Raw genomic sequence first — 13,972 nt, forward strand, 5'->3', positions numbered from 1 at the left:
TGTGAAAGGAGCAAGCTAGAATCTATGATGGGATAAACTTTAAGCTGGTTGTAAATACATTTAAATACTCTGGGCTTGAATAAATCTGAACTCTTAAAAATAGTTATGCTTTGGCTGTGTAGCAGGCAGTTTATAACAGAGAAGATAATGTTAACCTATTTTCTGTAGGTTTAAAGCATATTATAGGGCTGCCCCAGTTTTCAAAATGTTTTTAAATTCAGTCAAATGAAGAAGCAGTCATGTGAGCTGATGTTCATATTTTGGTCTTGCTTCATCCAACTTACTTCAGCTACTGTAACTGAAATGTGTTTTTTTGTTTGTTCTCAAAACAAAAAACTTCCCACAACAAGTGTCCATGGAAAATAAAATGTACTTAGAATAACTTTGGTTTGGAATTGATGTACTGGTGCTCTGTTCACTATATGTAAGTAAAATGACTCTCAAACAACTGTAAGAACGACTTAATTCTAATTTATATTGTTTTCATATTTTGAAAAAAGTCTGCTTTAGCAGTGATGATCCTTTTAGTGACTAGAATTATATTTACAGCAGGTTTAGCACTTAGCAATAGCTTTCTAGCAAAGGTCTCCAGCCCATGTGAAAAGAAAACACTAGTTAGAAGGTTAACATCATACTGAACATGGACAGAAACCACTGTGCTTGCTGTGCTTCTGTGTCTGCTCTTTGCCTTTAGGCAACTCAGGTGCTGATCTGAACATTCAGCAGATGATTTCAGTTCTCTGATGTGGCAGAAAGCATACTAAACGAAAAAAATGGAAATACTTTCCCACTCTCTGAATGAGCTCATCTCCATCTCTGAAAACAAATGCCTGGTCTCTAGTGTGCACGAGGATGAAGGTCGCTTTCTTTCAGCAGCAAATAATTGAATTAAAGCAAGCTACTGTGCAGAAATTCTGTTATTTTTCAGGTGGTTTTCTTTTTCCAGAAAAAATTACAAAACACTTAAATGTATGAAACCTAGTAGGTTTAGTAAAAATGGATTTACAAAACAATAAAGTTATCTTTCTATCACTGTTGGCTCTGATTTTTTGTTTTGAGACTGATTTATAAGGTTTTGCTCTTAATTTTAGGTTTATCTGAAAGTACAGGGTCAGTCACCAGACTTACTGTGTGTGCACTAATTAGTTTGACAAATGTTTTGACTTAAAATGTGCTTTCTGGGAATCAGGTGCTTCTAATGCAATTTCTCAGCCTTGGTACCAAGTTGTTAGGATATTTTTCCCATTAAAATTTATTTTTCTGCTGATGCACGTGATCTTTGCTATTTGGCTGCTACCCTCTGTTCTTGCAGAACCCTTATATCTAATTCTACGCAAGTATACCTGTCCAACTTTGTACGTTTAAATGTATGCAGTGATGACTGCTGTGTTTCATACATTTATATGTTTACAATTCAAAACTTTTTTCAATCTCAGCCAGTTGGACTGTGGCTATAAAACTAAGTAAAATTAATACTTTGTGTTCTTCAGTTATGGAAGCTGTATATCTTGTATGTTCTTCTTAAGGTTTAACCCCAGCCCAGGCACACCCAGGTGCTTGCTCCCCTCAGTAGGATGGGGAGAGAGCTGGAAGGGTAAAAATGAGGAGACTCATGGGTTGAGATAAAGACAGTTTAATAGGTAAAGAAAAAGTTGTGCATGCCAGCAACGTAGAAAGAAGAATTAATTCGCTACTTCCCATCAGCAGGCAGGTATTCAGCCATTTCTGGGAAAGCAGGACTCTATCATGCATAGTGGTTATTGGGAGGACAAATGCCGTTACTCTGAATGTCCTCTTCTTTCTTCAGCTTTATATTCTGAGCATGATATTACATGGTATGGAATATCTCTGTGGTGGGTAGGGGTCAGCTGTCCGGGCTGTGTTCCATCCTAAGCTCTTGTGCACGCCTACCTCACTTGCTGGTAGTGTGATGTTAGAGGCTGCCGAGAAGGCCGTGATGCTGTGTAAGCACTGTTCAGCAGTAACAAAAAGATTCATGTGTTGTTTTGGTCACAAATCCATAGGATTTGCCACAGCACCCATAGGAGCTACTGTGAAGAAAATCAATTCCATCCCAACCAAAACCAGTGCAGTGCTGTAATAAGTCTGTTCCTAGAATACACTGGTCTTGTCAGGGTACAGTGGTCTTTCGGGATAAACTCAGCTTCCTTTAGTGATGGAAGGGGTTTGTTACATCTCTGTGCTTCTCCGTGTGTAAGTTCACAGCACATGGGTAAGTTTTTGGTATTTGAACTCAAGTGGGTAGAAATAATGTGTTCTTGATTTGGATGGCATCCATACAAATCATGTGCAGGCTGTGTTGAGATTTGGAGGTTCAAGTACCACTATTTATATTTATGCATTTATACTATTAAGTATAGATATAATTCTAAAGGGTTATTCTTTTTCAGAAAAATATTAAGCTTTGGCTTTCTTAGTGTGTTTACAAGTAGTAACACCTGTGCACTGTTTTACAGCAAACTAGATAATTCCTTTAAGAGGCAATGCTGTTGCACACATTGTAAATACTAGAACAAACTCTAAATATTGAATAAAGGTAGATTACTATTCTAATAAGAGATAAAATTCAAATTTATGTCCTCACTTTAATCTGTATTGACAAAGTAAAAAGTTTTAAATCTCTCTTTAGTAAGTAGTCCTCAAAGTTCTCTACATATGCATCCAGAATAGCTCTGTCCCTTTTCTAGCTAAGCTTTGGAAATGTTTTCTGACTTGTAAAACAGTATGAGGAATTAGCTGTGTGTCTGAAAAATGCATAGTAAATATACTGCACAGCTGTGAAAGTACTTACAGTCTCAGATGTATCCTCAACAAAGTAGTAGTCTTATCTCACAGTCCCACAAAGAATACTCCAGGTTGGAAGTGATCTCTAGAAGTCATCTGGCCCAACCTCCATTCAAAGCACGACCAGCCTTGAAGTTACTTTAGGCTGCTCAGGTTTTCATCCATCAGTTTTAAATATGTCCGAGCATGGAGGACTCTGGCGATATCTTCCACTTTTTGACTACCTATGTTTTTTTTCTTCATTATATGTAATTGGAATTTCTCTTTTTGCCACTTGACTGCTGCCTCTCATCTGTTTGCCAGGCCACCTCCAGGAAGAACCCAACTCCTTCCCTTTATGTCCTTTAGCTAACCAAAGGCAACGATAGGATCTCTCCTTAGCCTTCCCTGAGCTCTGTACAAACCTCTCCTTTGTGTGTTATGTACTTCAGGCTCCTTGGCGTGCTTTGCTGGGCTTGCTCAGTATGTTGGTGTCTTTCTTGGATTGGAAAGCCTAAAACTGAATACAGAGCTTGCAGATTTAATTTCACAAGTGCTGAATATAGAGGAACAATCACCTCATTCTGTCTGCTGGGTGCAGTCTTGCTCATGCAGCCCAGGGTTTGATTCGCTCTCTATGCCACAGAGGCACACTGCTGTGTCATGTTCAGCTTGTTCCCCAGGACCCTCAGGTTTTGCTCTGGAAAGCAGCTTCTGACCCACTTGGCAATGTGTCTGGCTGTGTGGTGTTATTCCAAACTAGGGATAGATCTTAACGTTTGTCTTGGAACCTCCTGAGGCTCTTTGTTGCCTGTCTACTGGGATATGTCCAAATGACATCTAGATTCCTCAGTGCATCAAAAATTGCCCCCAGTTTAGCGTCATCTGTGGATTTGCTTAGGATGCCTTCCATCCCATTGTCCGTTTGTTAATGAGGATGTTATGTCAGTTCAGTACCTGCCCCTGAGGGATGCACTAGTGGCTGTTGGCCCGTGGGATTTGTACCATTGATTATAACCAATTAAGTCTGGCAGTCCAGTCGATTTCTCATCTGTTCTGTAGTTCAACTGTCTAAGGTTTCTGCCTACTTTGGCTCTGAGGATACTGTGAGATCATGTCACAAGCTTTGCTAAGGTAAAGATAGCACCCAGTGCTTTTCCATTGTCCACAGAGCTAGTCCTCTCATATAGGACAGTCAGGTTAATAAGGCACCACTTGTCTTTGGAAAATCCTTGTGAGCTGTTCCCAGTCATTGCTTTTCCTTCATGGGCTTGAAATAGCTTCCCAGGAGGGTTTGCTGTGTAACCTTTTCAAGGACTGAGGTTAGGCTGATTGGCCTATAATATCATTGAACCTTTTTGCCCTCTCAGAAGGCCCTGCCATTTGCCCTTTCCTAATTGTCAGGAACCTGCCATGATCACCATGACCTTTGGGAGATGATAAGAGTGGCTTTGCAATGACATTTACCAGCTCCTTTAAACAGCCCTGAATGCAGCCCAGTCACATGAACTTCTCTGTGTGTCCAGTTTGTTGAAGTTATCCCTAGTTTGGTTTTCCTCTAGCTCATTTCACCAGGACTGTGCCACTTGCCTGAGGAACATGGTAGTTACGCAAGTGGACTGTGATGTGAAAACCAGTGCCAAGAAGGCATTGAGAACCTCAGCTTCTTTTGTGTCCTTTGTCACTCTGTTTCCCACCACACCCATTCTCTGGATTGGTAGGTAACCGGTACAAAATGCAAAAATAAATAAAGATCGTGGTATAACGTCTTATTCTGGCAAGAGTGTTTGGTGTTGTGAACGTAGCATTGGAAGAGAAAAAAGAGGTAATTTTGTTCTTGTCTTGCTGTGTGTTCTAGAAAATGATGTATTGTTTTGGTGTGTATTTAAACATTTGCTATATACTAAAAGCCAATGCTATGTACAAATGTATAAAATTTCTCTACTTCAAAAATTGCATCTTTGTATTCATATGCTTCCAACGAACTAGTTGCTATTTCTTCCGATAAACTTTACTGGATGTCACACATCATTAGGGTGATTTTAAGTTATTTAAAAATCTGATTTAAAAACAAAACAAAAAAGTAACACTGCTGAGACCTGGGGGAGGAGGCAGGAGATGGTGCCACAAAGTGAAAATGCCAAGTTTCCTAAATGTTATTTATTGTCATGTTTTATGCTCATGTTCTAGCCTATAGCTGTATGGACTTTTTATGTTCTCCTTCCATGTCAAGTCTACATGTGAAGTGTGCCGTGTATTTATGTTGAAGTTCAATCAAACACATAGGGGTGGAGGGACAAAAAAACCCTGTGCTGAATGCCATAGTTAAACTGCCATGTTGTCTTTTTCCTCATTGTACATTAAATCTTTGCTGTTGAACACTGTTGTGATTTAAGTAAACTATAATAACCAAGCCCCCCCCTTCCCCCTTCATGTATTTCCTTGCTTGACATTCTGACTTAGTATTTTTTTGTCTTGCCTGGCTGTCTAGCGTGTAGGAAAACTCCTGTCTATATTTTGCAATTAATAGTGAAGGTGTGGTATGCTTAATATAGTTTAGGACATGGAGTTACTCAGTGTTCGTTCAAAGCTAAGATGCTCTACAGCACAAATTTGTTTGCAGTCAGGTTTTACATTTCCTTGTTTATACAGACAAAACTGTTCCTAAATTGTGACCAGTTAATTTTGAATTTGAGATTTTTTTAACTGTAATGTAAATTTGGAATTATTACCACTAATTTTAAGACTTTGGTACTTTATTCTACTGTTTTTATTAGTCAACTGAATGTTAAGCTTATCTAGTGATCTGAGTAAAGGATATATTCTAGTGTGTCAATACATTTCTACAAAATGTATGATATATGAGAAGTAGAACAACTGATTTTTTTTAAACTGCTTTTTATGTAATAAGCCTTCTTTTTCTCTGTGTGTAAGATAGTTTCTCCCACTTGCTGAACATACTTATGCTTACAGTACCCTTCTAAATAAAGGGTTGAAATACCAGGCATTGTAATACTAAAGCCTTGCAATGTGCTCACATTCAGCAGGCATCTATTCCTACTCTTTTCTTTTTTCAAGGTAGACTGAATGGTTTTTTTTAGTGCTATTACACTTCCAAATTCAGTAGAACTTTAAAAAAAATAATACTTCGAAACAGTATTATAATAATAGCTCAGTTGCCTTAAAGGTCATTTTTTTTATTTTTATGTAAGCTATAGGAATAAAACTAGATAGTTATAGCCTTTTATAGTGATTTTGCAGGTGTATTTGGTTTTGTCATTGAAGTCTACTGGAAGTGAGGTTGCAGCTACCCCTTTTGTTTGCCTCTGAGGAAATGACATTTTTACATAAGGTTATGTAGTTTGCATGTGACTACGATAAACACCAGCAGCCAGGTACAAAGTGAGATTGCTTATTCTTATTGCTCTCACAACTGCCCTTTACTAGTAGGGATGTTTTCTGTGTTGAAGATGCCAGCTTACTTAAGTGCAGGAAAGCATGAATATATTGAAATGAAAATAAGTTTGCAGATTGACCTTTGCTAAGCCTGCTGGTAGGTGGAGGAGCTGCTAAAGTCATTTAAGGTCTCATAGCCAGGCAGCAGAGAAAGTGGACAGCTTTTCCCAGCAGGATCTCTCTGTTAGGAAGAAGAAATTTAGTTGAATTATGCTTTGAGTCTTACTGTGCCCTCAAAATGCAAGCTGCTAAGCGGCCAATTTTGTTACTTAGAGTTGGCTGTGGAAGATGTTTATAAATGGGGGAGGGAGGGTACCTTTTTCCCCCCTTATTCTTTGCCTTTTCCATGTCTTGTCATTGAAGTTCTCTTCATTACCAAAGAAGGAAATTACCCATGTCTGAAGTCATGGGGCAGCAGTTTGGGCTGTGTTAGGATTCCAAACAGACTATTTGCAACATATTTTTGGAAGTTGTGTAAAATAAGCTTGGTCACTCTGACCTCTCATTTGGCTTTGTAATGCTTTTGTAAACTCTTAAAAGCTATTCCCCTCAGTTCCCCTGGCTCCCAGGAAATTGCAGTAAGTTTTATAAAGAAAATCTCTCTTGGCTGAAAGGTAGAAGTAGGATTTTCCTACTTCTGTTAATGGAAAAGCTGGTACTGAAGGTGTAATGGGTAACCATGGTATGTTACTGGCCTCAGTGCAGAACAGATGCTGGAGAGGGTTAGGAACCAGTTTATTACTTTGTCTCAAATGTGCCTGCACTATTCAGAGGTTTAAGTCTTGGAAGTCTTCCATTATTTTTTCAGTGTAATGTAGTGCTAAAAATGTGCCTCACCCCTAAATTGTCATTTCTTTTACTTCTTTTTACCGTGCTTATCTTTCATGTAAACTGCCTGGGTGTGTTGAGGACATGGTAGAACTCCTGGTTCCCACATACAGCACCAGGGCAGAGCTAAAGAGCAAGTGGTTAATTTTAAGTGCAGAGCTGTATTGGGCGTGGGACCTCGGGATCTCAATTTTTTAACTGTCTTTTAATGTGAGAAGATTAATTTTTAGAGGCTTCTAATTTTTAGAGGCTTCTTATTTCATCCATTGTGTTAGGGAGACTAAATGGTATGTTCTTAAAACCCCTCAGTCAAACTTCAGCATTAAAGCAATGGCTGTAAGAGAGTTAACGTATGCAACTGAACTTGTATTCTTCAGTTTTGTTCTAGGAAACAGCTGAAGTTATTTTTTTTTTCTAAAAATTTCCAGAGAAAGTCTGCCATCTGGTATGGAAAATTTAGTCCAGTCTTAATTTGGCAAAAATTTGATCAATTAAAAATAGTTGCACAATCTTACGTGTGAGGCAGGCTTCATTGTAGACAGTACTACCAGAAATGCATGCAATAATACCCATGGTATGGTAGTGCTTCTCATTACACTGAGTTCTCCTGCAAATACCTTGAAATCTAAGCAGATAAGCAACAGGGCAATGAGAATAACCTTTAGTCTGACCCATTTTACTCCATGCTCTGTGGTAGCGTTTCTCATGGAATAGGGATCTCTGCAAACACCTTGAAAACTAAATAGATGAGCACATAGGGCAATGAGAATGACCTCTAGTCCAATCTGTTTTGGTTCATGTTTGCATCCAGCAAGGGCTGCGAGCCATTGCTGGCTGAGGCAGATAGAGGGTAAAATGATTTTCAGCTCAGAAAGTTTCCCTATGTCTTTTCCTGTCAGCATCATAGGAAATCTCTATGCTGGAAAGCAGATTGGGGTTATGGTCAGTAGCTGCTCATGAAGTCATCCATAACTTTCCTATGCAACATTAATTTGTATAATTTGATGTGAAATCCATTTATACTTTTGATCCCTAAGATATTCTGTCATCACGAATCACACAGTTTAATTGTGCTTAATACCATAATTGTTTATTGGTTTTAGGCTTCTTGGAAGTTGTTTTCCTCTAAAGTGAGAAATAGGGGATTACTGTTCCCTATTCCTGATTTGTTATGGCCATGTATGAATATGTGCTTTTTCTTGACCAGACATTGAAGTTTTAGGTGGTTTTTTTGTATGGAAGCTTTCTAATGCCTCCTGTTGTTTTTCTCCCTTCTCTTTTTTTTTCTCCTGTTTGTGTCAGATCCTGTATCTTTCCACCTCTTTTTATCTTGCTGTATCCATGTAATTGCCCTCTTACTGAAATCTGCTCTCACCCATTGGCTGTTTTTGTCTTCCTCCTCATCAACTGTGTTCAGATTTTGTCCATTAATCTCCCATTTTTTTCTCTATTCTTTCTTTTGAAAGGTTACTGCTAACAGTGAGTTGTCTTTGAACCCCATGAAAAAATCTCATGGATGGAACCTGATAAATTGAGAGATTATATAGGTAGTGATGAACAGGGGAAAGTGTGTGTTTCAGGTAGCAGTGATTTGAAGCCTTGCAAATATTTCATGCAGGCTGGAGCAAACAAGGACATATGTTGGAAATGCTTAACTACAGTTTTGTTTTATTTGCCTTTGGGATGTTTGAGTTGCACTTTTTTTCTGGGTGGCTCTTCACAGCTGTGAGAGCTGGATTCATGAAAAATTAATAAGGGGTCTTATGTAACCTGGAGTTTTGGGGCTATGTGAGTGCTCCAGATATTGAAGGTAATATTGTTAGGAGCCATGTCCCTGAGGAGTGATGTGGATGCGAGCCCACAAGTACGAAGGACAAGCACTCCATCTCTTAAAAGCTTGGGCTCTTTGAAGTTGAGGATGGGCAAGAGTTCACTATCTTCTTTTGCTGCAGTGTATGTCATCATCTTTTTGCTTTTGGTAGCTGGAGTTAGGCATGCATTTTAAATAAATGACTGTAAGGCACATGCTGTTTTAGAGTACAGGGCAGTGGTGATTTTTTAAGTGTTATGCATGTTTAAAGCTGAACAGATGTTTCTCTGCATTCTTCGTATCACACAGATACCTTGTTTTGTTGTTTGTGTTTTGTATTTTTTTAATTAACCTTCACAGTTTTATTACTTTGGTAGGAACAAACTTATTGGGCACTTTTTGTGACCCAGAGGGAAGAAAAGATAAGATCCTACTGGGATGTTGCTTCAAGGCATCTCAAGAATTCGTTAAAATATGGGGAATATATTACTGTGTCCCAGAGTAATACATTTATAGGAGATATGGCCCTGGCTAGACTTAGTTCTAGTATGTACTAAATGTTTGTTTAGTTTTCCCCTTATTAAGGAAAGGAAGGCATGGAAGATATCGATCAATGCATTTTAAAAAAAAAAGGTGCTTAAAAAGTCCCTATTTATGTAGTGAGAGCAAATTTATATTTTAGCTTTATCAAGATGGTGTGATTAGCATATGATTTAGCAGGGTACGCAGACATTAAACTAGTGAATCAAAAGAAATTAAGATGCAGAATTTTGTATTAGTTATCAACTCTCCTTTAAATGGTGTTGAAAAGCTCATTTTGAATTCTTGGTGCAATTTTTTAAAAAAACTTCTTTTCTTCTTTCACAGGAAAGATGATAAAGATTATGCTTTAAAGCAAATAGAAGGTACTGGAATTTCTATGTCTGCATGCAGAGAAATAGCAGTAAGTAACATTAGTTCTTTCTACTAGCCAGCAGAATTATTAAAAGTATTAATTTGAAAGCATGCTGTTTTTTGTTTGCTGAATCATGTTATTCTACTGTAGGTGCTGTTTTCTTCTCATAGAGCTATAAAATAAGAACAAATGTCATGGAAGATTTTGCGCATCTGTTGTATTTGCTGTCTAAAAATGACAGTGTTTTTAAGTTACAATTTACTGCCCACCTCAGGGCAGATTAGCTTTAAATGCAACAGTTTAAAAACATGTTTAGAATCAGTGGTTTAAATTACATATTTGACCTGACTTTTGCATTAGTACTTCAGTTATTTTCCTGAAGAGATTAGTTCTTATTGGCTCATAGTGATTAAAACATGCTAGCTTCTATCCAAGTGAAGACTTCAAACTAAGCTGTTGTTGCCTTGGAGGCTGTAATACACACATGAATATTATTCAAATGTTTTCTTAGATTATTCAAGTTTATATTTGTGTATTCCATGTGGTTAGAAGCTGATGAATAATGTGATCTAGTTATTGTTTGTGACACGCTTCCAAAGGAATACTGGTAAAAGCAGTATTCTAAAGTTTAACTGTTGTGTGTTCTTAGGTTATACTGCTTGGGATTGTTTTACTTGAAATGTTTCAACTGAAATTGCTTACTAAAAGGAAAGGCATGTGTGTGCCTGGGAAGCAAATAGTTAATTTTCAATCCATGCTCTTCAAAAATGTAAAACTGTACTCTAGTTTAATTTTTATTGATAGAGGTCAGTACCAGGCTTTCCAACTTTGTGATCTTCATTGGCTTTGTTATTTCAAACATGTCAGTTCTTAAACCAAGTGAGGTGAAAAAAAGTGAAGTGTAAAGAATATTTGTCAGTTCTTCCTGTGCATTCATGAAAGCTGATCCTCCCTGCTGTTGTAGACATCCACACTGAACCAAAAGAGCTAAGAACAGGGTCTTAAATCATGCTTAAGTGAACCGTTCTGGCAGAAATTTCCCAAGTACTGTGGCTCCTTCAGGCTGAATGCTTTTGGGAAGTGTCAGCGACCATTTCAGAGGGATTCGAGGTCTTTTTTTTTTTTTTTTCATTTTTTTTGCAATGATTTGCTTGAAGTTTTGAAGGGTTTGTTCTACATTTGTTGTGTGTGAATTTGGCAAGAAAAGCTTGGCTGGTGTTAGGGAGGTGTCTCTGCTCTGGATATGACCCTAATTCAATTTCCAACTATTAAAAGAGGATCACTAACTTGGCTGACAGTCAGGAAGCATTTGGCCTCATTGGATGGCATAAGGAGTGTTGTGTAGTCATTCCTGTTAGGCAGCAGGGTCTTTGGTAGTGGTGGAAGAGGAGCAGGAGGCAGGGAGACATTCTTGCTGCAGCATCTGCCCTTTGAAGAGAAGAGCAGTACAATGATGGATCCATGTGGGAGAGAGTTAGTAGGGGAAGGAGGAGAATGTACTGAACACACCACAGATGCCAAGAAAGCAGACATTAATTGCTAAGAGGGGAATGGAGCCCTGAAGCAGACAGAGGGGTAGGAAGAGTAACGAAGAAACATTTCTTGAGCTGTTGTTGATGTTGCTTCCAGTTAAGGTTTCAGGCTTGCAACTGCTGATGCTGTGGTTGAAATTTCCTGCAGTTGAATTAATAATTCACCATGGATGTCTTGGATTTGAATATTTTTCTTTACCATTCTTTTGACCGTGCTTTGAGTTAACTGGAGATTTTTTTTCCCTGAAATGTGGTGTACATTTTTTCTATTCTAGTTAATAGAAGTTCTTTCCTACTTCTTCCAATTAGTGTTATAAAACAAAAAAAAAAGGAATACGCAGACAAATTGAGGATCATAGCCATATTTTTTATATTGTTTATGTGACTATGTAATATATATATATGAAAATACTGCTGAGTTAATCAGCCCTGTTGTGTCCCAAAATGTGATCTGTATATCTAATTAATAAAATTAATTGTTGTCATACTTAAAGTCCAGGCCAAACATTACATTTTGTAACACTGTGTTCTGGACTACCCTAATTAGCGTGTTTTATGAGCATGGTGGTACAAAGAGGAAGTAGGGTGACTTGGTTTACATATGAGGTGTATCCATTTCAGTTTCTCTTGAGAACTAAGACCTCGGGGGGTTTTTTCTTCACTCTGTGGCTGTCTGGGAAGAGTACAGTTTGGTATAAATTCCAGCTAAACTCACTCTCTCTTGTTTTTACAACTCTACAATGGCTTTTGTCTTCTTTAACGGCTAATTTCAGTTTGGGACTATTAAATAACATGTTTTAAAATGCCCATATTATATTCTATTGTCTATTTGATGCAGACACCTGAGTTGAAAAACAGTGTCCGATTTTCAGACAGCTAAAATAATTGTTGAAATGTGTCAATTACAGGGAAGGGCTTGAACTAGGTCAGAGGCCTGAGCTGAAATGGCCAACTCAGTTATGGAAGCTCAACCTATATCGACTTATATCTTTCTTCATTTTGGTACTTCATGCAGCACAACAACTTAGACCTACTGTTCAGAAATCTCGCTGGTCTCTTACTCTGTTGAAGAAAGAGGGATTTTTTCAATTATGTTATGTAAACCAATTGTTTAACTGGTATAATAAGTAGTTACTGTGCGAATTATTCTAACTAATGCCTATCTTATGTTTTAACCCCAGCCAGCAGCAACTATGCACCATGTAGCCACTCACTCACTCCCCTCTAGTAGGATGGGGGAGAGAATTGGAAGGATAAAAGTTAGAGAACTCATGGTTGATAAAGACAGTTTAATAGGTAAAGCAAAAGCTGCATGCACAGGCAAAGCAAACCAAGGAGTTAATTCACAACTTCCCACTGGCAGGCAGATGTTGAGCTATCTCCAGTAAAGCAGGGCTCCATTGCACGTAGCAGTTACTTGGTAAGACAGATGCCATCTCTCTGAATATCCCCCTCTTCCTTCTTCTCCCAGCTTTACATGCTGATCATGATGCCATATGGTCTGGGACATCCTTTTGGTCAGCTGGGGTCAGTTTTCCTGGCTGTGTCCTCTCAGCTTCTTGTGCACCCCCAGCCCATACTGGTGTAGCAGTGTGAGAGGCAGAAAAGGCCTTGACTCTGTGTAAGCACTGCTTAGCGATAAGTAAAACATCCCTGTGTTATCAACGCTGTTTCCAGTACAATTCCAAAACATAGCTTCCCAGGAGCTACTGTGTAGAAAATTAACTCTACCAGCCAAAACCAGCACAGTATCTTTAATCCCAAGACAGTTATAGTGTTGTATTCTTCATTCTCTCTCTTCTGTTCATCCACCATGGTACGCATCTGTGAATCCTGTCTCTTCGAGAACCTTAATTGAAGTTTGGCTGCTCGTCTCTTGTTCTCTGCAGATGTGTGTACTGTCTGAGCTTCCTGGTATGTTTTTTTTTGTGGTATGCACTTTCGCTGTTTAGAATTTAAGCAGGCACTAAAAAGTTTGTGCTCATCATAGCAAGAGGTGGATTTCTATTAGATGACAGAGCAGAGGGATAGAATGTTGAGACAATTTGTATAAAAATGACATACAAGCCAAAACACTCAATTCCTCATTTTCTGATTTAATCACAAGGAAGAAAGTCATTAAAGCCTATCCACCTGGAATAGTATGGCAAACACTATTTTACGGCTCACGAAGTAGGAGAATTCATTGAGCCTGGAGGAAGCTGAAGTAGCTAACCAGGCTTCAAATAAATCTTCAGGATTTTGAATTACGCAGTCTCTTACACAGTTTTCTTCTTATATTCTGACATTTTTCTTATGGAGGTAGATGACATATTGGGATAAAGAATCATTCCAAGATGTTCAGTGCGTTGTGCACTGTCTGGGTACCTGACTGCTCTGTATTCCAGAGCTTTGATGCTTGCTTTTTATTCTGTTGATTAGTATTTTTTAAAAATGGTTGTATCAGGTTTGCAAATAGTTCAGTGTCCTGTGTTTCCTTTGGCTAGTGAGAAGTTGTTTTGTGATTTTATTGGTATTTTTCTGGGACATGGGGGTGTAACTGTTTTGCAGGACTTCTGTGTAGTTTTGCTTTTTGGTGCCTTTTTTGGTTGTTACAAAAACTACCGACAAGTTTTTGTGTATGTAAAACCACCATATAAGATTTTTCTATTATGACATTAGTTTGTG

General features: G+C 38.3%; 1 protein-coding gene across 3 annotated transcripts in view; it reads left to right on the forward strand.

Annotated features, from left to right (window-relative positions):
* The window catches only part of CDK8 (cyclin dependent kinase 8), an 80,246-nt gene that overhangs the window by 17,217 nt on the left and 49,057 nt on the right, over positions 1 to 13,972 (forward strand). For 2 of the 3 annotated variants that reach the window (XM_054070127.1, XM_054070121.1), the window contains exon 2: positions 9,746 to 9,821. The exons of the other annotated variant lie outside the window; for it this stretch is intronic. In XM_054070127.1, coding sequence (XP_053926102.1) covers positions 9,746 to 9,821 — 76 coding nt within the window. The remainder of the gene's footprint in view (positions 1 to 9,745; positions 9,822 to 13,972) is intronic. 3 annotated transcript variants of the gene reach the window in all.

This window comes from Cuculus canorus, chromosome 1 (genome assembly GCF_017976375.1).
Source record: "Cuculus canorus isolate bCucCan1 chromosome 1, bCucCan1.pri, whole genome shotgun sequence".
NCBI lineage: Eukaryota > Metazoa > Chordata > Aves > Cuculiformes > Cuculidae > Cuculus > Cuculus canorus.